General features: G+C 41.9%; 1 protein-coding gene across 4 annotated transcripts in view; it reads left to right on the top strand.

Annotated features, from left to right (window-relative positions):
• AKAP11 (A-kinase anchoring protein 11) overlaps window positions 1-21166 on the top strand; it is a 51748-nt gene that overhangs the window by 13235 nt on the left and 17347 nt on the right. The window contains exons 3-8 of one of the 4 annotated variants that reach the window (XM_068166502.1): window positions 1843-1890; window positions 3541-3672; window positions 5645-5909; window positions 6375-10989; window positions 13408-13563; window positions 20472-20585. In XM_068166502.1, coding sequence (XP_068022603.1) covers window positions 1843-1890; window positions 3541-3672; window positions 5645-5909; window positions 6375-10989; window positions 13408-13563; window positions 20472-20585 — 5330 coding nt within the window. The remainder of the gene's footprint in view (window positions 1-1842; window positions 1891-3540; window positions 3673-5644; window positions 5910-6374; window positions 10990-13407; window positions 13564-20471; window positions 20586-21166) is intronic. The other 3 variants (XM_068166504.1, XM_068166503.1, XM_068166505.1) reach the window with 3 other exon arrangements.

Raw genomic sequence — 21166 nt, forward strand, 5'->3', positions numbered from 1 at the left:
TGGGTGATAGCTTGGACTTGATGATCTCAAAGGTCTTTTCCAACCTGGTCTGGTCTATTCTTAGTCTTAGTCTGTTCTTATTCTTAGTCTATTAGTCGACACTGTCCCGCACCACATCCTGGTCTCCAAGCTGGTGACACATGGGTTTGATGGGTGGACCACTAGATGGATAAGGAACTGGCTTGATGGCCACACCCAAAGAGTGGCTGTCAATGGCTTCATGTCCCAGTGGAGGCCAGTGACAAGCGGAGTCCCTCAGGGATCAGTCCTGGGACCTGTCTTATTCAACATCTTTGTGGGTGCCATGGACAGTGGCACTGAGTGCACCCTCAGCAAGTTTGCTGATGACACCAAGCTGTGTGGTGCAGCAGACAGGCTGGAGGGAAGGGAGGCCATCCAGAGGGACCTTGACAGGCTGGAGAGGTGGGCACAAGCCAACCTCATGAAGTTCAATAAGAGCAAGTGCAGGGTCCTGCAGCTGGGTCAAGGCAATCCCAGTCACAAATGCAGGCTGGGCAGTGACTGGCTGGAAAGTAGCCCTGAGGAGAGAGACTTGGGGGTGCTGGTGGACAAAAAGCTCAACATGAGCTCTCAATGTGCACTTGCAGCCCGCAAAGCCAATCAGATCCTGGGCTGCATCAGGAGAAGTGTGGCTAGCAGGTCGAGGGAGGTGATCCTCCCCCTCTACTCAGCCCTGGTGATACCCCACCTGGAGTACTGTGTCCAGTTCTGGAGCCCCTATTACGAGAGGGATGTGGAGGTGCTGGAACGTGTCCAGAGAAGGGCCACAAGGATGATCAGAGGGCTGGAGCACCTCTCCTATGAGGACAGACTGAAGGAGTTGGGGCTGTTCAGTCTGCAGAAGAGAAGGCTCCCAGGTGACCTAATTGTGGCCTTCCAGTATCTGAAGGGGGCCTACAGGAAGGCTGGGGAGGGACTTCTCAAGATCTCAGGTAGTGATAGGACTAGGGGGAATGGAATGAAGCTGGAGGTGGGGAGATTCAGGCTAGATGTGAGGAGGATGTTCTTCCCCATGAGAGTGGTGAAGCCCTGGAATGGGTTGTCCGGGGAGGTGGTCGAGGCCCCATCCCTGGAGGTGTTTAAGAGCAGGCTGGATGAGGCTGTGGCCAGCCTGATCTAGTGTGGGGTGTCCCTGCCTGTGACAGGGGGGTTGGAACTAGATGATCCTTGTGGTCCCTTCCAACCCTGAATGTAACTATGAAACTATGAAACTATTCTTGTTCTTGTTCTTCTTATTCTTATTCTTCTTATTGTTCTTGTTCTTCCTATTCTTGTTCTTGTTCTTCTTCTTCTTATTCTTCTTATTGTTCTTGTTCTTCTTATTCTTGTTCTTCTTATTCTTGTTCTTGTTCTTGTTCTTGTTCTTCTTATTCTTATTCTTATTCTTATTCTTATTCTTATTCTTATTCTTATTCTTATTCTTATTCTTATTCTTACTCTTATTCTTATTCAATTTTTATTCTATTCTAATGTGTGTCCAGGCTGAAGCAGGGACAGATGAGTACTGATCTCTGCAAAGTCATGTTTCTTTTAACAGAAGTACTGAAGTTTTTGTGTTACCTGGTGTATACTAGCCAACAGGCCACAAGGAAATGGTTGTATATGCTCTTTGGTCTGACCTGATGTTTCACAAGTCAGAGTGTAACATTGCTGTTCTTTATGTAAGACTAGGTGCTACTGATTGAGCAAGCTATGTTACTTCAAGGTGGTTTTGGTGGCAGTAGAATGAAATCATGGTGAAGCCTGCTGGTGTTTTTAACTCTTACATCTCTGCAGGAGTTCTTTTCTGTATGTCAGTGTGTTTGTGTGTTTATTTTACAGATTGCATTCATGGGTTTTGCTGAAGAGATGGGTACTGCTCATTTGCAGGTACAGTATCTGTATTGGTAAATAATGTTCTTTAGCACTAGTGATGTCTTCTAAAGTAGTGCCTAGTTTTTGAGGTGGAGGATTTTTGGGTTTAGGGAAGTGAAATAGGGGTACCTTAAGCCTCCCAAAACCTCAGTTGTAAATGCCATTACAAGTTTGAAAATAATTATTTTGATATGATCATATGTGCTTTGTATCTTTGTATTAGAATGGTTTGGAACAGCTTGCTTAAATTGGAGAAGGGGGTTTGTTTTATGTATGGGGGTGTTTGGGCTTGGAAAGGGATTTGATTTGTTGTGGGGTTTTGTGTTTGTTTGTTTGTTTTCAGTGTGGTTTGGGTTTTTGTTAAAAACCTGTGTGCATCAGTACTTTGGTTTGTAGCCTTCCTCTTAGTAGAGTCATGTTTATTAGCTTGGTGCCTTTGACATCTGCAAAGCCACAACTTCCCTGAATTGACTGATAGCTGTGAATTGCTGATGGGAGTCAGTATTATTTATTGCCCTAAGATATTTTTCCTATAGAGTTACATGAAGAAATACTATTTTAAAAGTAGAAGTGGAGCAAACTAGTGGGGTTGTGCTATGCCATTTCAAGAAGTTAATGATTTAATGTTCCTGTGCAATTTACACATCAGTATAATCTTTACATATATGTTTACAGTACAATTCTAGACTCCTACTCTCTCTGGATCTTAGTAGATAGAGATTGTTCTAATAGTTTGCTGATTAAAAACAGAAACTGAACCCATTTGTCTTCAAAGTTGTATCAATATCACTAGTTAATTAGATTATAATAGTGCTAAGTGTTCTTTCAGTTATGGTTAAGAGCTATTCAATGGTCTAGAGTTAGAGTTAAGAGAAAGTCAGAGTGAATAGGGTTATGGAGATATGCTTTGTACTATTGTGAGGAGGAGGTTCTTCACCATGAGAGTGGTGAAGCCCTGGAATGGGTTGTCCAGGGAGGTGGTTGAGGCCCCGTCCCTGGAGGTGTTTAAATCCAGGCTGGATGATGCTGTGGCCAGCCTGCTCTAGTGTGGGGTGTCCCTGCCCATGGCAGGGGGGTTGGTACTAGATGATCCTTGTGGTCCCTTCCAACCCTGACTGATAACTATGATACTATGATATGGATCAGTACTGTTTTAAAAAATCAAGCAGGCCTTACATTGGCCTTTTCTATATCAGTTATATCTAGACATTATCTGGGATCATGCATGTGGAAGTGCCTTGTCCCTGTTTTTATAACAGGGGGCTAAAACACCATTCCAATAAAGCACACTAAGATCTACTGAGAACCATTTTTGGCTGAGTTACATGTTCTTTTTGTAGTTGTGTACCATGTAGGATGTGCAGCTGCTTAAAGTGCTTACAAGATTGTCCTTTGTGACTTCCAAGCCTCTTCTGGCCCCTGAGAAACAGTGGAATTGCCAGAGAGCTGGACATGAATGTGGACTGCATTAAAGCTTGTTTACATGAACATTACACCACAGTTCAAGATATTAAGTAGGGAATGGGGTAAGAAATGGGGGAGAAAAGAGAAGCTTTACCAAAACGATCAGCTGTTACTATTTAGGGGGGATGTGAGGTAAAGAACTTTAACATTTATGTGTTGTTTCCGCTTTGTAATCTCAGTGTGTTTGTATATTTAAATCAGGAGTTGGCAGCTGTTTCTGTAGAACTTCCAGATGCTCTGAAATCACTCCAGTTGTGTAAACTAAAAGAAAATGAGGTTATATTTCTAGAAGATGTGAAGAAAACATTGGGAAAGCCTCACGTCACGAAACAGGTAAGCGTTTTGTGCGCTATTGTGTGCCTTGATTACGGAACTGCTATATTTAGCCTCATAAAGACTTTAGTCATATCACTCTCTGTCTTGTTTCTCTTTTGGAGCCATTTTAATCACAGCAGTATTAATGTTGCTGTATTTTTTCAGTTTCCCAAAATAAACTTCAGGTGTGGTATTATTAACAGAAAATATGTAGCAATGATTTAACTACAGTGCTGCTCCCATGCTTCTACTGGGCTATGATTGCTTTCACTGCCCACTTGGAAAAAAAAAGGTGAAGTTTATCAAGTTATTTGTCTCTGCTCTGTTCAGATGCAGCTTTTAGTTTAGTTTTGTTTTGTTTTTAAATAGGTGCCAAAAATTGTGAGAATGTTAGATGTTCATAAAGCTAAGTGGGTTCTTTTCTTGCTAAAACATTTATTTACAAAAATAAATGCTATTAGTTACATAATTTATATTGTTTTTATGTCAGTATTTCCTGTTAGAATAGAAGTAGAAGTAGGAATAGAAGTAGAAATAGTAGAAGTAGGAATAGAAGTAGGAATAGAAGTAGGAATAGAAGTAGGAGTAGAAGTAGGAATAGAAGTAGAGGTAGGAACAGAAGTAGAAGTAGAAGTAGGAATAGAAGTAGAAATAGAAGTAGAAGTAGAAATAGAAATAGAAGTAGAAATAGAAATAGAATAGAATTAACCAGGTTGGAAGAGACCTTTGAGATCATTGAATCCAACCTATCATCCAACACCATCTAATCAACTAAGCCATGGAACCAAGCGCCCCATCAAGTCTCTTCCTAAACACCTCCAGTGATGGTGACTCCACCACCTCCCTGGGCAGCCCATTCCAATGGCCAATATTCTCATTCTTTATTTTGTTAGTTCCAATTTTAAATATTATTTCCAATTTTAACTATTGTTAAAGCAAACTTCTTAAAGATGTATTGACTAATCTGCAGTGTGCCCAGGTGGCCAGAAGGGCAAATGGCATCCTGGCCTGCATCAGGAACAGTGTGGCCAGCAGGACCAGGGAGGTCATTCTGCCCCTGTACACAACACTGGATAGGCCACACCTCGAGTACTATGTCCAGTTCTGGGCCACTCAGTTTAAGAAGGATGTTGACTTGCTGGAATGTATCCACAGAAGGGCAACAAAGTTGGTGAGGCCCTATGAGGAGAGACTGAGGGAGCTGGGGTTGCTTAGCCTGGAAAGGAGGAGACTCAAGGGTGACCTTATTGCTCTCTTCAACTACCTGAAGGGAGGTTGTAGACGGGCAGAGGTTGGTCTCTTCTCCCAGGCAACCAGCACCAGAACAAGAGGACACAGTCTCAAGCTGCACCAGGGGAGGTTTAGTCTGGCGGTTAGGAAGAAGTTCTACACAGAGAGAGTGATTGCCCATTGGAATGGGCTGCCTGGGAAGGTGTTGGAGTCACCATCACTGGAGGTGTTTAGGATGAGACTTGATGGGGTGCTTGGTGCCATGGTTTAGTTGATTAGGTGGTGTTGGGTGATAGGTTGGACTTGATCTTGAAAGTCTCTTCCGGTCTGTTCTATTCTGCTCTATTCTGCTCTATTCCGTTCTATTCCGTTCTATTCTTTCTGTTGATGCATTGTAAATGTAATTATGCTGCACGTAAAGTTCAGAGGACCTTGAAGCAAATATCCACGCTTTGAAATGCTGTCTTCCTTTACAGATTTTTAACATGTATTCTTTAATAGATTCTTAATTAGATATTATCAAAGTTGTATTATCCACCCTTTGTTTAGTTGGGTTTATTGCAATGATTTATTCAGAATGCAGATGTTATGAAAGTGAGTGACTATCACTCTACACAAACTGTTCCACTCCTTAATTTTTTCATAAGTTGATTACTGTTCATAAAAATGCATTGAAGGAATCTTCTGCTACTCCTGACAGTTGAAATTATTCCAAGATTGTTATGTTTGTTTTCTTATTGTTTTCTTTTTTTTCCCCAAGACTCAACTTCCTGAAGTGTTTTGTGTGATGAGACTCTCTCCTTCATTCCCAAGGATCAAAGTTGATTATATATTTTCCTTGTTGAGCAAGTATACTACAGGCATAAGATACGCAGTGGAAAGAAACTCACCACAAAAACATCAAACAGAGACATCCCATGGAGAAGATGATGACACTAATCAGTCAGTTTCTTCAATTGAGGATGATTTTGTTACTGCTTTTGAACACTTGGATGAGGATGAGCCTTCAAAGATACAAGGTGCTGGTAAGTTCTCCTTGCTGTTGACATGTAGCCAGCAGTATTTGAAATTGTTGGGATTTGGTGAGAAAGTAGGTGTAAATGATTAGTAATTGTTTTAGGTCAGTCACATTTTGTAAAGGGTTATGAAGCAATGGAACATTCAATTTTTTGCAGTTCTCACTACAGTTTCTCAACCCACAAATCAAAGATTCTAACCACACTGTCAAATGCAGGTCAAATATAATCTTGTTCTACTTTCTATGCAAAAACAATACATTAGTCAGTGGTTGGTACAATAGGATTTGAGGGGGGGAAAACCCCAACAAAACCAACAAAAATTGCTTTATTCATGAAAGAACAGCTAGCATTTGGCAACAATAACAAGCCAGCAGTTGCCATCAAAATCTGTCCTCCATTTTCTGTAGTTCTGTGGAAATCCTTGGTTTTGAAGCAGTCTTCTTTCTTTACATTTGTGTGTGTTTTTTTCAGGTGCAGGCAACTTTACTTCTCGAAACCATCGAGATGCTTCTTCACAGACCATCCCTGCGCAGTGTGTAGAAGCTGTTGACTCAAAGATCCTTGTAGGTTCTGCACGTCGGAAGTCGTCTGCCAGATCTTCTACTTTGATTGATATGTTAGGACTTAAGGAATTGTCTTCAGTGAAAAATTCAGTTACAACCTCAATTTCTGATCCTTGGATACAAAGGAGTTTCTATAAGCCATATAATCCTTCTGATCAAGGTGTTAATTTTTTACGTAAGACCTTGTTTTCTTCCTCTCCAGCTGAATCCTCTGAGTCCGATTGCTCCAGCCCAAGCCCTATCATCTTCTTAGATGAGGAAGGATATCAAAAAAGCCTGAAGGCAAAACTTCAGCTGCCAAAAATTCCAGTAGTGAAAGATGGTATAGAGGATTCAGACTCAGAAGTGAGTGAATTTTTTGATAGTTTTGATCAGTTTGATGAGCTGGAACAAGCCTTGGAAAACTCTTGTAAAGTTATTAGGGATCCCATCCTAGGGAATCCCTCCCAGAAAAGGAGGACTGCACATGAACAATTTTCTTCTTCAAGCATTGCAATGAATCCTCAGAAATTCAAGTTTGATCGTCCCACTCTCCCAGCCAATGTAATGAAGCCAACTCCTCGTAAGCCAGAATCGCCATACAGCAGCATCTTTGATGTCCCAGATTCTCCTCGCCCGGTTAAAACATCAGGGGAAGAGAATGGAGGCTTGTTCAGCCCTATTAGATCATCAGCTTTCAGTCCCCTAGGGAGCTGTGGTTCTTCTGAATGTTTATGTCGAATTAATCTTGGTGGAGATGGGACAGGCCCAAATCACCATGATGCAGTTTATAACTATTCATCCTATGCTGACAGAGTTTCCTGTGAAATACTGGGTTCTGTTTTTCATTCTGAGCCTTCATCAGAGCAAACACGTGCAGGAAACGATTCAAAACACAAAAGATTTACTTTGAAAGAGAGAAAAGGTCAAGCTGCAGATCTCAAAATGAAACCCAGTAAGGAGCCAGAAAAAAAAGCTAAATCTAAGCATAAGTCATTAATGATTAGGGATAGCATTCAAAAATTTGCAGCTGAATTAGTTGAAAAAAGTTTTGGCAGTGCGTTTAAAGACTTGCAAAAAGGTGTTTCTTCGTGCACCAATGCACTTTGTCACTTGGCTGCTAGGTTGACTTCTTCAGTCTTCCAGATGGCTTTTTATGAGATTGGAAGACGTAGGGCAATGGCCCTGAAGGAACGTGCCATTAATGGGATAGCAAACTTTTTGGTGAGTGAAGCTATAACCGGGGCTTTGAAAGAGCTGCGGCACGTGAAGAAGCAAATATTCACTAACACTGTTGCGCGGTTTGCCGCAGACCTTGCTGAAGAACTTGTGTTTGAGGGAATCATGGAAGTATGCCAGTTTTCATATCCCTCAACACCTACAGCTGCACAGCCTTCATCATTTGATTATGAAGACAAAGTGGTAAGATCCTATGCCAGAGATTTGTCTGAATCTGTCATTCAAGAGGCCTTTATTGAACTATCTCAGGTTGATGTGACTTTCACAACACAAGCAGCCATTAGTGTATCCATGGACAACATTAAATATGTGAGTGCAGAAAGTATGTTAGAGTCAACACAGACTTCCACAATTTCTCCTAGTTTTAATGATAGGGTAGCACTGAAGCCAATTCAAGATTCCAAGAAGGAATATACAGTACAGCAAGCTCTGTTTTGCACATCTGGTGTTGTGAGTTCAATTCCTGTGCCCTTAGCTGGAAGAGCTCTTTGTCAACATGAAGTTTCGTCTGATGCTTACGAAGCAAAACTATCCACTGCTGCAAATTCTGATGGCAATATGAAAGTATACGAAGACTCCACCCGTCCATTTTTCACAAGCAGGAAGAGAGAGGAGGAAATTGGTTCTTTCAGAAGTATATACCTAACTTCAGATCACAGTCAAAGCATTGAAAGTACTCCATCCTTATTCAACCAAAATGATACCAAACAAACAAATAACAGATCTGGAATGAACAATAGTTCAGAATTAACAAGTGAGTCAAAAGGCATTAGTACTTTCTCTGGAACTATGGTAGATATGATAGTAAATGAAGCCTACGAAGCCATAACCTCATGTAGTGTAACAAAAGCAGTAGAAGAGTATACAGATTGTGTAACAAGGAAAATAATAGATAAAAACCCTTATGTGCAATGTATTGGTGAAGATTATTCCAAGAATGTGTTTGCAGATCACTTGGTCAATTATGTCCTAAACCAGTCTATAGATGAAAGTAAAACTGTGTTATGCAACACTAGTGGGAATTTACCATGTAATGCGGGCTCACAGACTTATGCAGAGAACAGTAGAAAAGAGCACTGTGTGATCAAGAAGCAAGAGGCTGAGAAACAAAGCGATGTTTCTGTAATGGTGCAACGACAGATGCCTTTGAATAATCCATGTAAATTTCTTCTTACTTCAGGTCATTCAGTGCAGTGTTTTTCAGAATGTAAAGATTGTTGGCAGGAACAAAAAGGATGCAGGTTTTCGTTAAAATCACCACCACCTTGTTCCACTGTGACTTTTGCTGGGCATCGTACAGAAGACTTCACTGCCACGGGAAGCTGCTCAGTAGCAAACAAGCCCTCAAAAGACCATGATACTCAGAAACCCTCATCAGGACCTTTGCCTTACAGGCAGGCAGATTTTCTGCATGGGAGTAATGTTTCTTCAGTGATATTTGGCAGTGAAGATGCCTTGCAGGTGGAAGATAAATCGGGACTCAAAGATGGAAATACCTGCGTAATGCCCGATACACCCCCACCAACTCCTTTAGTACCATGCCAAAGTAGTTCTGAAAGAAACCTTAGAAAACTATCTAAAAAACTCAAGGGAGAACTAGCAAAGGAATTTTCACCTGCAACACCCCCTTCTACACCGTACAATCCATCCGTTACTGGTTTGTCTGAAACCGACCATGACTCTTTAGAAAATGAGGAGTTTATGTTGAAACTCATGCGGTCCCTTTCTGAAGAAGTGGAAAGTAGTGAAGATGAAGATCATTCTGTAATGCCCACTGAGAAGGAGGAACATTCAGAGAAAACAATGCAGTATGCAGATTGTTTAGCTAGCCATATCATTTCAATAGCGACCGGAATGGCTGCTTCCCATTTAGATGGTAAAACAAACGAAAGAGAAGCTGATAGACAGGTTCAGTTAAGTATGCAAAGCAAAAGATGTGGATATACTGCATTTATAAGTATCCCAGAAGAGATGTGCAGTCCTGTATGGAATTATGCAGGTGATATGGCAGGAAGAGTCATCAATGAGGCCAAGAAAATCGTGAAATCAAGGCATTGTAAACTCTGGAGGTTGAAGCGGGCTAACTGCCAGGTGGAGTGTCTTTATGTAAGAAAAGGTGAAAATAGCTCAGTGCAGGACCAGTGGCTGGGGGAGAGAGATTCATCTGTGCTTCCTTTACCACAAAGTTCAGGTGTGACAGGTTTGACTTCCAAATACCCAAGCTGTGAGAGTGTGACTGATGAATATGCAGATCATATTATACGTGTTTTGAAAAGAGAAGGTGGCAATGCTGAACTGTTAATGGATCAGTACGCTAGCAGACTTGCTTACAGGTCCATCAAATCAGGCTTACAGCAAGCTGCTAGAAAAACCAAATTGAGATACAACAGAAAACCATTTTCTGGGCAAAATGCACAGGTGAATGGTAAGCTGGAGCTGATCAAACCAGTGAGTAGAGATGCAGTGCAGCAAGTGAAAAGCGGCGTTCATTGCTATGAAGACCAAAGGTACGAAAGGAGCATCGGGACGCAAAGATCAGAATGTGCGGAGCTGTTACACTTTTCAGAATCCCTTGCTCGCAGTATCACCTGTGATGTCAGGAGGAAACTGAAAATGTCAGGAGCGTGTTTGCCAAAGTCTCTAACAGATTCCTGTCTATATAAAAAGACTGAGTTTGATGAAGGCACGGGGGACCTTAAAACAAGATTTTCTAGGACAGTTCTTCCTTTCTCCCCGGATCATAAACTCTATCACAGTACAGGCAGTTTAAATGAAAGTGGCTACAGTGAAGGCATAATTCAAGCTATAGAACAATATGCTAGGAAAGTGGCAGATGATACTCTAGAAATGGGTTTAGAGTCAGCTGTTCTCCATGTGGCTGAAAACAGAAAAAATGTGGATAGACTCTCATATGCTGAGAAACTGTCTCCTTTTTCTGGAGCTGTCTGTAGATGCTGCAGTATGAAGGAACATCGGTACTGTACAGAAACTACATCTCATTATCTACCCGCACAAGAATCCTCCGTTCCAGTGAGGCATGTTCTACATTCTGGATTGAATGGTGCCTGTCAAAAATCAAGCGTGTTTCAGCTAGATATTCCTAAGATTCACGTGGATGTGGAGCAGAAGACAGTGTTTTCCGAGAAGGGGGCCAGCGCAGCTGTGGAGAAAACAGGAGAGCTCAGTTATGCAAGTCTGACAGCTGACAGTGGTATTGGACAAGAAGGAGTCAGCTTTGCTGAAAGCCTTACTACTGAAATCATGACATCAGCTATGACTAATATTGGTCAGGCAGTTAACATGAGGTAATATTAATTTTCTCTTACTTGTTGTGGTTTGTTCTAGAGAAAGGAGGATTGGTACTGCAAATATGTGCACAGAAGAAATTTATTTTCCCCCCCAAGAATTACACACATTATGCTCTGAATGTTCTCTTTTTATTCTTCTGGTGATATTTAAATGATTGAGGACTAGAAAAACATTACTTTTTTCCAACTGTGGGTTACTACGTATATCAGCACACGTGTTTCAGTAGGTGGCTTACAAGAGGAACTTAGTATTTCAACTTGAAATAGAATCATAGAATCAATAAGGTTGGAAAAGACCTCATGACTACTAAACCGTGGCACCAAGTGCCACGTCCAATCCCATCACACCTCCAGGGACGGCGACTCCACCACCTCCCTGGGCAGCACATTCCAATGGCTAACAACTATCTCTGTGAAGAACTTTCTCCTCACCTCAAGCCTAAACCTCCCCTGGTGCAGCTTGGGGCTCTGTCCTCTTGTTCTCCTGGTGGATGCCTGGGAGAAGAAACCAACCCCCTCCTGGCTACAACCTCCCTTCAGGGAGTTGTAGACAGCAAGAAGGTCTCCCCTGAGCCTCCTCTTCTCCAGGCTAAACAACCCCAGCTCCCTTAGCCTCTCCCTACAGGGCTTGTGTTCGAGGCCTCTCCCCAGCCTCGTTGCCCTTCTCTGGATGCATTCAAGAGTCTCAATATCCTTCTTAAATTGAGGGGCCTAGAACTGGACACAGGACTCAAGGTGTGGCCTAACCAGTGCTGATTCCAGGGGCAGAATGACCCCCCTGCTCCTGCTGGCCACACTATTCCTGATGCAGGCCAGGATGCCATTGGCCTTCTTGGACACTTGGGCACATTGCTGGCTCATGTTCAGCCAGCTGTCAGTCAGTACCCCTAGGTTATTTTTTACCCACAGGAGAGAATAATACACCTTATGGGTTTTGTTTCTCTGCAAGCCATGGCAGAATGCACATTTGTTCCCTACCTGTATTTCTTCTTTTTGTCAAAGCAAAATCTGGTGCCAACATCTGGTACTTGTCAAACTAGCCATTATTTTATAGTGTGAAGGTTTATTCTGATTATGGCTTTGTTGTGATAGTGTCCTTGTTATCATAGTATCATAGTAGTATCATAGTATCATTCAGGGTTGGAAGGGACCACAAGGATCATCTAGTTCCAACCCCCCTGCCATGGGCAGGGACACCCCACACTAGATCAGGCTGGCCACAGCCTCATCCAGCCTGGGCTTAAACACCTCCAGGGACAGGGCCCCAACCACCTCCCTGGACAACCCATTCCAGGGCTTCACCACTCTCATGGGGAAGAACCTCCTCCTCACATCTAGCCTGAATCTCCCCACCTCCAGCTTCATTCCATTCCCCCTAGTCCTATCACTCCCTGAGATCCTGAGAAGTCCTTCCCCAGCCTTCCTGTAGGCCCCCTTCAGGTACTGGAAGGCCACAATTAGGTCACCTCGGAGCCTTCTCTTCTCCAGACTGAACAGCCCCAACTCCTTCAGTCTGTCCTCACAGGAGAGGTGCTCCAGCCCTCTGCTCATCCTCGTGGCCCTTCTCTGGACACCTTCCAGCACCTCCAGATCCCTCTTGGAATAGGGGCTCCAGAACTGGAGGCAGTACTCCAGGTGGGGCCTCACCAGGTCTGAGTAGAGAGTGAGGATCACATCCCTCGACCTGCTAGCCACACTTCTGATGCAGCCCAGGATCTGATTGGCTTTTCGGGCCACTGTTACTGAAAAAAAGCCTCACATAGCCTAAAACTGTCACAAACCCTTAGTTAAAAAAATCCACAATTTGCCAAAACAGGCTTTAGCTTACAAAAAAGTGATACAATAGGCAAGGATCTGACTTTTAAATTCTTGTGTGTTTACCAAAGGCCAATATGCTGTTTCTTTTAATAGGTCTATAAATAGGAAATATGTGCCACAGTAAGTTTGCAGCAAACAACAACTGTTTCTTATAGCATGCGGTGTATCAGTGACCTGATACTTCCTCTTCTTCAGGTCCAAAAGCAAGCTTTGCCGTGTTGGGTTTTATTTTCAGTTTATAGTAATATTTCTTTTCTTACTTCTTCATGGGGGGGATTTCCTCACACTATGTTTGACTTTCATCCCCTGGTTTCTAGAGGGGTATCTCAGTATCTCCAGTATCTTCCCGGCCTGCATCAGGAACAGTGTGGCCAGCAGGAGCTGGGAGGTCATTCTGCCACTTACCTAGAGCTTCCAATCCTGCTACTACTGCTAAACCAAGGTTGCTCCATTTCTTTTGTTAAGCATAGTGGATTCTCTCCTTTTTTTTTTTCCCTTGGAATATAATGTCTTTAAATTGGTGTTAAATTGCTGCGAATGAGCTAACACAGATTGGCAAGAAATGCAATGATGCTTTTGTCTTGAATGTTTGTTCAGCTCGGCTGGAAGAGAAGGATTTCACTCTGTGGAGTCTATTGTTAGCCAGCAGATGAGTCTTAGTATTGGTGATGACAGCACTGGGAGTTGGTCCAATCTGAGTTTTGAAGATGAACATCCTGATGAGAGCAGCAGTTTTCTTCACCTCAGTGACAGGTAACTATAAACACGTTAGTATAGTTAAACAGTTAATCATGGCATGAAATAACTTGGCATCAATTCTCTTTCTCCAGGGGGTTGGGGAAGAAGAGATTATTTTCCCTCCAGCACATGATGAATTTTATTAGAAATGGTTCTATTGTTATGTTTGTGTTCTCTTACAAAATGCTGTTGCCCACAAATGTTCATACTGTACACTGGAAGGCTTGTGGAGGGTACATTGTCATTACTGCCAGGGAGTCACAGCAAGTAAAGTAGTACATATGTAATTAAAGTATTAGCAAAAGAGGCAGACATTTTAAAAATGACCACTGTATATAAAATACAGCTTGAAAGTTCTGCTTATGAGTTGTGTTCTGAAATGCTTAGGCATTGAGAACGTGTTTTATGTGAGTTCACCTATCCTTGAAAAGAAGCAATAGGAGTTTAATTTGTACAAGGGACTTTAACAGGGCTTTTTTGGTCTTTTTGTGGATTTAAATTTATAAACTGTTCAAACTGTTGTTGGTGGGGTATTTATGCACTGCTAAGCATGAACTTACAAGATATATAATGTACGAACTTACCTGTTCAGGGCAGTAACTTTTCCCACAGACATTATCGCTACGCTTCCTCTGGCTGCTTGATAACTAATGAAGAATAGAATGAGAGCTTTAAAAATCTCCAGTAGTATCATAGTATCAGTTAGGGTTGGAAGGGACCACAAGGATCACCTAGTTCCAACCCCCCTGCCATGGCCAGGGACACCCCACACTAGATCAGGCTGGCCAGAGCCTCATCCAGCCTGGGCTTAAATACCTCCAGGGACGTGGCCCCAACCACCTCCCTGGAAAACCCATTGCAGGGCTTCACCACTCTCATGGGGAAGAACTTCCTCCTCACCTCCAGCCTGAATCTCCCCACCTCCAGCTTCATTCCATTCCCCCTAGTCCTATCACTCCCTGAGATCCTGAGAAGTCCCTTCCCAGCCTTCCTGTAGGCCCCCTTCAGATACTGGAAGGCCAAAATTAGGTCACCTCGGAGCCTTCTCTTCTCCAGAGAGAATGCCTCTGCCTTTTGCCAGGGAAAATGATATTGAAGAGTCATAGCCTGAGCTTCTCTGTAAGAAATATATGAGGCTTGAGTAAACTTTGTTTCTGATTGATTGTTTCTGATTGATACAGATACCATAGTGCTGTTAGATAGAAAGTTCAGTGTTTCCATTGAAAAATGGCAGATATGGGGGAGAACTTTTTTCTTACTGGCTCTAGTGCTCCTAGCATCATTGGATTAAAGAAAATACAGGAGATATACTTTCTTATGGAATGTGAAACTGTTTGGTACAAGAAAAAGAAGCTTCTCACTTAAATGCCTACAGTATTTTTCATGTTTAGCTTAACTAAATATTTTAATCAAACTACTTGAGCCTCTCTGAAATGAGAGTAGAATATAACAGAATAGAATAGACCAGGTTGGAAGAGACCTTCAAGATCATTATGTCCAACCTATTATCCAACACCACCTAATCAACTCAACCATACAACCAAACACCCTATCAAGTCTCCTCCTGAACACCTCCAATGATGGTGACTCCACCATCTCCCTGGGCAGCACATTCCAATGGGAAGTCACTCTCTCTGTGTAGAACTTCTTCCTAACATCCAACCTGAACCTCCCCTGTCACAGCCTGAGACTGTGTCCTCTTGTTCTGGTACTGGCTGCCTGGGAGAAGAGACCAGCCCCTGCCTGTCTACAACTTCCCTTCAGGTAGTTGTAGAGAACAATAAGGTCTCCCCTGAGTCTCCTCTTCTCCAGGCTAAACAAACCCAGCTCCCTCAGCCTCTCCTCATAGGGCTTGTGTTCCAAACCCCTCACCAACTTTGTTGCCCTTCTCTGGACAACTTCCAGCAAGTCAACATCCTTCCTAAACTGAGGAACTGTTACACTTAATCACTTATACCACTCAATACTTTCATTAGAGACTACATTGCCTTAAAGTTACTTTAATAAGGCATCATCTGACGAGTCAAAATGAATGAGACTTAAATAATGAAACTCAGGAGTGCAAGAAAGGATATTCAGCATATTGGCAGTGAAAAAAATATAGGTTAGTTGAGGGGGAGGAGGGGGAAGAAATTCCTGGGCCTGTAGTACCCAAGTTCTATTTTTTGTTTGTTTATTATCTCCTGAACAGATTTAAATGAAAAAGAAAGTAAATTCTATAACTTGTAATAAAAATCTGTGACTCATCAGAGGAGGAATGTCCTAGGTTGCCATTTTACTCAGAGAAGGGGAAGGAAGATTTGTATAGGAAGATGTTTTCAGAGGAAACCTGCATATGCCAGTTGTTCTACAAAACTAACTAGCAGCACAAGCAATTGTTTGTGTTGCTGAGTTTTAGCAGGTAGAATAGGCAGGATCTACAGCCAGTCACTACTGGTGTGCCCCAAGGATCAGTGCTGGGCCCCATGCTCTTTAACATCTTTATTGATGATCTGGATGAGGGCATTGAATCCATCATCAGTAAATTTGCTGACAACACCAAGCTGGGGGCAGGAGTTGATCTGCTGGAGGGTAGAGAGGCTCTGCGGAGGGACCTCGACAGGCTGGACAGATGGGCAGAGTCCAAGGGCATGAGATTGAACACATCCAAGTGCCGGGTTCTGCACATTGGCCACAGCAACCCCATGCAGTACTACAGGCCGGGGTCAGAGTGGCTGGAGAGCAGCCAGGTAGAGAGGGACCTGGGGGTACTGGTCGATGGTAGGCTGAACATGAGCCTGCAGTGTGCCCAGGCAGCCAGGAGGGCCAATGGCATCCTGGCCTGCATCAGGAACAGTGTGGCCAGCAGGAGCAGGGAGGTCATTGTGCCCCTGTACACTGCACTGGTTAGGCCACACCTCGAGTCCTGTGTCCAGTTCGGGGCTCCTCAGTTTAGGAAGGAGGTTGACTTGCTGGAACGAGTCCAGAGAAGAGCAACAAAGTTGGTGAGGGGTTTGGAACACAAGCCCTATGAGGAGAGGCTGAGGGAGCTGGGATTGCTTAGCCTGGAGAAGAGGAGACTCAGGGGTGACCTTATGACTGTCTAGAACTACCTGAAGGGAGGTTGTGGACAGGCAGAGGTTGGTCTCTTCTCCCAGGCACCCAGTAGCAGAACAAGAGGACACAGTCTCAGGCTGCACCAGGGGAGGTTTAGGCTGGATGTTAGGAAGAAGGTCTATACAGAGAGAGTGATTGCCCATTGGAATGGGCTGCCTGGGGCGGTGTTGGAGTCACCATCACTGGAGGTGTTCAGGAGGAGACTTGATGGGGTGCTAGGTGCCATGGTTTAGTTGTTTAGGTGGGTTGGATTGGTTGATAGGTTGGACACGATGATCTTGAAGGTCTCTTCCAACCTGGTCTGGTCTGGTCTGGTCTGGTCTGGTCTATTCTATTCTATTCTATTCTATTCTATTCTATTCTATTCTATTCTATTCTATTCTATTCTATTCTATTCTATTCTATTCTATTCTATTCTATTCCCCTGTGTAAAAAGGTGTAGGAAAAACATACAACAAAACAAGATGCAATAACGCCACATTAATGGAACAGTGTTAGCATCTTCCAAGGAAATAAAAAGTTGCATGGCTGTGATAAAGATTTGTTACTTTTATTTCCTCTTTTTAACATAAGCTTTTATTAAGCAGTAAAATGGCATTTAGTCATGGGGCAGGCATTCATTATGCAGTTTACAACAGCTGAAATCTTTCGCTTTTGATAGTTTTGTGGATTTCTGGGGTGGTTTTTGTTTGTTTAGGGGTTTGTTTCATTGTGGTGGTTTGTTTGTTTGTTTTATAGTCAGAGCTGTCTGTCTAAATATTTCTGTGCAGATTATATGTATACCATGTCAGTTTGAAACAGTTAAATGTACTATCAGGTAGCATTACTTTCTTGGCAGCTATTTCTTAATGCAAGTGGCTTCCTTGTGTGTAAAAAGCTGTCAGCACTCTTGCTTGTAACAACTTTGATGCCATTAGACCAATTTGTTTGTCATGCTGGTAGAGGGTAATTAAATGGAATAGTGAACATTAAGCAAGTTTTACTTGGTAAGGAAAGGCCTCTACCTTCCTTCTGTGGTTCTCCAGGCTGTTTGCAATAATCATAGAGTAGAATAGAGTAGAAGTAGAGTAGAGTAGAAGTAGAGTAGAGTAGAAGTAGAGTAGAAGTAGAAGTAGGAGTAGAAGTAGAGTAGAAGTAGAATAGAATAGAAGGAGAAATAGAGTAGAAGTAGAATAGAATAGAAGTAGGAGTAGAGTAGAATAGAATAGAAGTAGAAGTAGAGTAGAAGTAGAATAGAGTAGGAGTAGAAGTAGAATAGAGTAGAAGTAGAGTAGAAGTAGAGTAGAGTAGAAGTAGAATAGAATAGAAGGAGAAATAGAGTAGAAGTAGAATAGAGTAGAAGTAGAATAGAATAGAGTAGAAGTAGAATAGAGTAGAAGTAGAATAGAATAGAAGGAGAAATAGAGTAGAAGTAGAATAGAGTAGGAGTAGAATAGAGTAGAAGTAGAGTAGAATAGAAGGAGAAATAGAGTAGAAGTAGAATAGAGTAGGAGTAGAATAGAGTAGAAGTAGAATAGAATAGAGTAGAAGTAGAATAGAAGTAGAGTAGAGTAGAAGTAGAATAGAATAGAAGGAGAAATAGAGTAGAAGTAGAATAGAAGGAGAAATAGAGTAGAAGTAGAATAGAATAGAGTAGAAGTAGAATAGAGTAGAAGTAGAATAGAATAGAAGGAGAAATAGAGTAGAAGTAGAATAGAATAGAAATAGGAATAGAGTAGAGTAGAATAGAATAGAAGTAGAAGTAGAGTAGAATAGAAGTCGAAGTAGAGTAGAAGTAGAATAGAGTAGAAGTAGAATAGAATTAACCAGGTTGGAAAAGACCTTTGAGATGATTAAGTCCAACCTTATCACCCAACACTATCTAATCAACTAAACCCCGGCACCAAGCACCCCATCCAGTCCCACCACCTCCCTGGGTAGCACATTCCAATGGCCAATCACTCTTTCTGGGAAGAACTTCTTCCTAACATCCAACCTAAACCTCCCCTGGTGAAGCTTGAGACTGTGTCCTCTTGTTCTAGTGCTGTTTGCCTGGGAGAAGAGACCAACCCCACCTGTCTACACCCTCCCTTCAGGGAGTTGTAGACAGCAATAAGGTCTCCTCTATACGTTAAAAGCTTTTCTTGTAATTCCTCTTCTGGTGCATGTTGAAGAGCTACTTTAAGCCTTGTTGAAGCATTGTAATATCTTTGTCAGTTCATTGCTTGCATTGTGGTTGCAGGACTGTCAAGTCTTTTGTTTTGTCCTCTTAAAGCAACATTTTGTTTTAAGTTGGCAAAAAAAGTCTCATCCATTGCTGTGGGTTGTAATCATATGGTTTAATACATGTGATTGTTTCAGACCAAGTCTGACCTCTGTAATGTTAATTAATCCCTTTCCTAATCAGAATAATGGTACATTTGAGAGCCTTCTGTTAGATTGTAAATACTTCAGTCCAAGAGGTGAAGCAGCTTTTATTTCCTCTTATGTTATTCATCTATGACTTTCACTGAAGGAGGCTGTTTGAGTGCAAAGTATTGATATTGATAGGCTGTATTAATCTTTTCTATACATGTAGTTCAACCCAAATTTCACATTTCATATACAGTGTGACACTCTCACACAGTAGCTGGAGAAATGTTCTCAAGCTCAGATTTTCATTCCCTGTGCAAATGGCATTGTTTGCTTTGGAAGCTTCTGCTCTTTCTTTCTTTCTTTACGTGTTTTGGTTGTGGGGTTTTGTTTGTTTGTTGGTTTTGCATGAGAGAACTCTTTGATTATTCTTTGCACCTATGGTTTAAATAAGCAACAATCTGCTGAGTGAATTACCTGCAACTTTTTATTTTGTATTTCCTGTTAGGGTCTGATCCTATTTGCAGGCTTTGCTAAGCTGTTGTTACTGTGTGGAATAAGTGGAAAAGAAGCTTTCCGGTCACAAAGAGCTTAGGTGAAGAAAGCATCTTGCAGGAGTTTTCTCTGAAGGTTACTTCCTGGCTTGTCATACCATCTCTAGCAGACAATCTAGCTTTCTCAAGGGCTTGCTGGTCATCTTGAAATTGTGTTCTTGGAAGGGTTCCAGATGTGCTCTGGAGGAGGTCTGAAGCCGGGGAAGAGTGATGTAATCAGATCAATAACTCAGTCTTGTACATAAGCACAGGCTTAACAAACTGTGCTAATTATAATGCCTGAAATGTACCAGTGTAAGGTCATGCTCAGTTTTTTCACTTCTTCTCATTGGCTGGAATGTAGTTATAGAATAAATGCAGTATGTTCATGTGAAGTAATCTTTTTAGCATTGTCTTCACTGATCTATAAACCCCCTACATTTTAAAGAGATCAACTTTTAGGACAGCATTCAGAATTAAGTTCTCCTCTTGTTGCTACAAGAATTCCTTCTCATCTGGCGGTTGAAGATAATCATTGGATTTTTGGAATGAGCTGGAAGGATTTTATTTGTGTGGTTATCTTCACAGTGTATAATTTTATGAACTTTTTAGCTAGTCCTTGAGCAAACATTACAGCTGTAATCCATATTCCTGTGAGTAATTGCAATGAAATTGCTGAGCTCGTATAAATAACAAGCAATGTGCTTAGACTTGAGGACAAAATTACTGCTAGCACTGATCTGGAAAATTAATGAGTACAAATGAATACTTTCACCTGCTGCTGAAACTTAACCAGTTTTGCATTACTGTGCACATTGCTGCTCTGAATAGCACTGACAGTCATGTTTGCACTCTCATACAGCAAACCGGCTTGGGAGATTTCAGTGCTCTTGCATTAAATGTCTTGACAAAACAGCTCTAAGCAAATTGAAGGTTCTAGTTTGAGCTATTGTTCTTTTCTAGTTCAGCTGTGTTCTCTTCTTCTCCTGGCAGTAATGGTAACAGCAGTAGCTGGAGCAGTCTTGGTTTAGAAGGGGATATGTATGAGGAGAATTTATCCTTTCCAACATCAGACAGGTTAGTTGAGTTGAGAAATATAAATCAGATGGGTTCCTCATAATTAATGCATGAAATCATCATTTTGGAAAATCAATACATGGTGCATTTTTTTATGCTGATGCATTATTCACACTCTTCCTCCCTTAATCACAATATGATTTTTTTATCATGAATTAATCCATACTTGAATGGTTACATTTTGCTGTGCTAAACTCCTAAATGCTTTTCCTGCTTGCAAAATGAAAGGTCCCTTTCGTGCATGTCCTTGCTTGCCATTTTACCGAGTCTTTAGGTTTACTTTGTCATGCAAATTAGAGCTTGCTCCCTACAGGGTTTCTGTGCATTCCTTTAGCTTGTGGAAATTCTCAAAATTGCTTGGTGTTTTGGATTTTTGTAGAGCTACTGTGAATTACAGCTTTGACTAATCTATAGCTGTTCATACCTCTGACATGAGATGCCTCAATCTTTTCACAAAACTAAACCACCCTCCTTAATTAAAATCAGTAAGTTTTCTTCTTGCTTTCAAACATCTTCATGTTACAATCCTTCTTTTTAATGCCCTTCTCTTGTTTCTCTCTTCTTTCCCCCCAAAGTGAATC

Source organism: Melanerpes formicivorus, unplaced genomic scaffold (assembly GCF_026170545.1).
Source record: "Melanerpes formicivorus ecotype bairdi unplaced genomic scaffold, bMelFor1.0.p_v2 SCAF_101, whole genome shotgun sequence".
In the NCBI taxonomy this organism is placed as follows: Eukaryota; Metazoa; Chordata; class Aves; order Piciformes; family Picidae; genus Melanerpes; species Melanerpes formicivorus.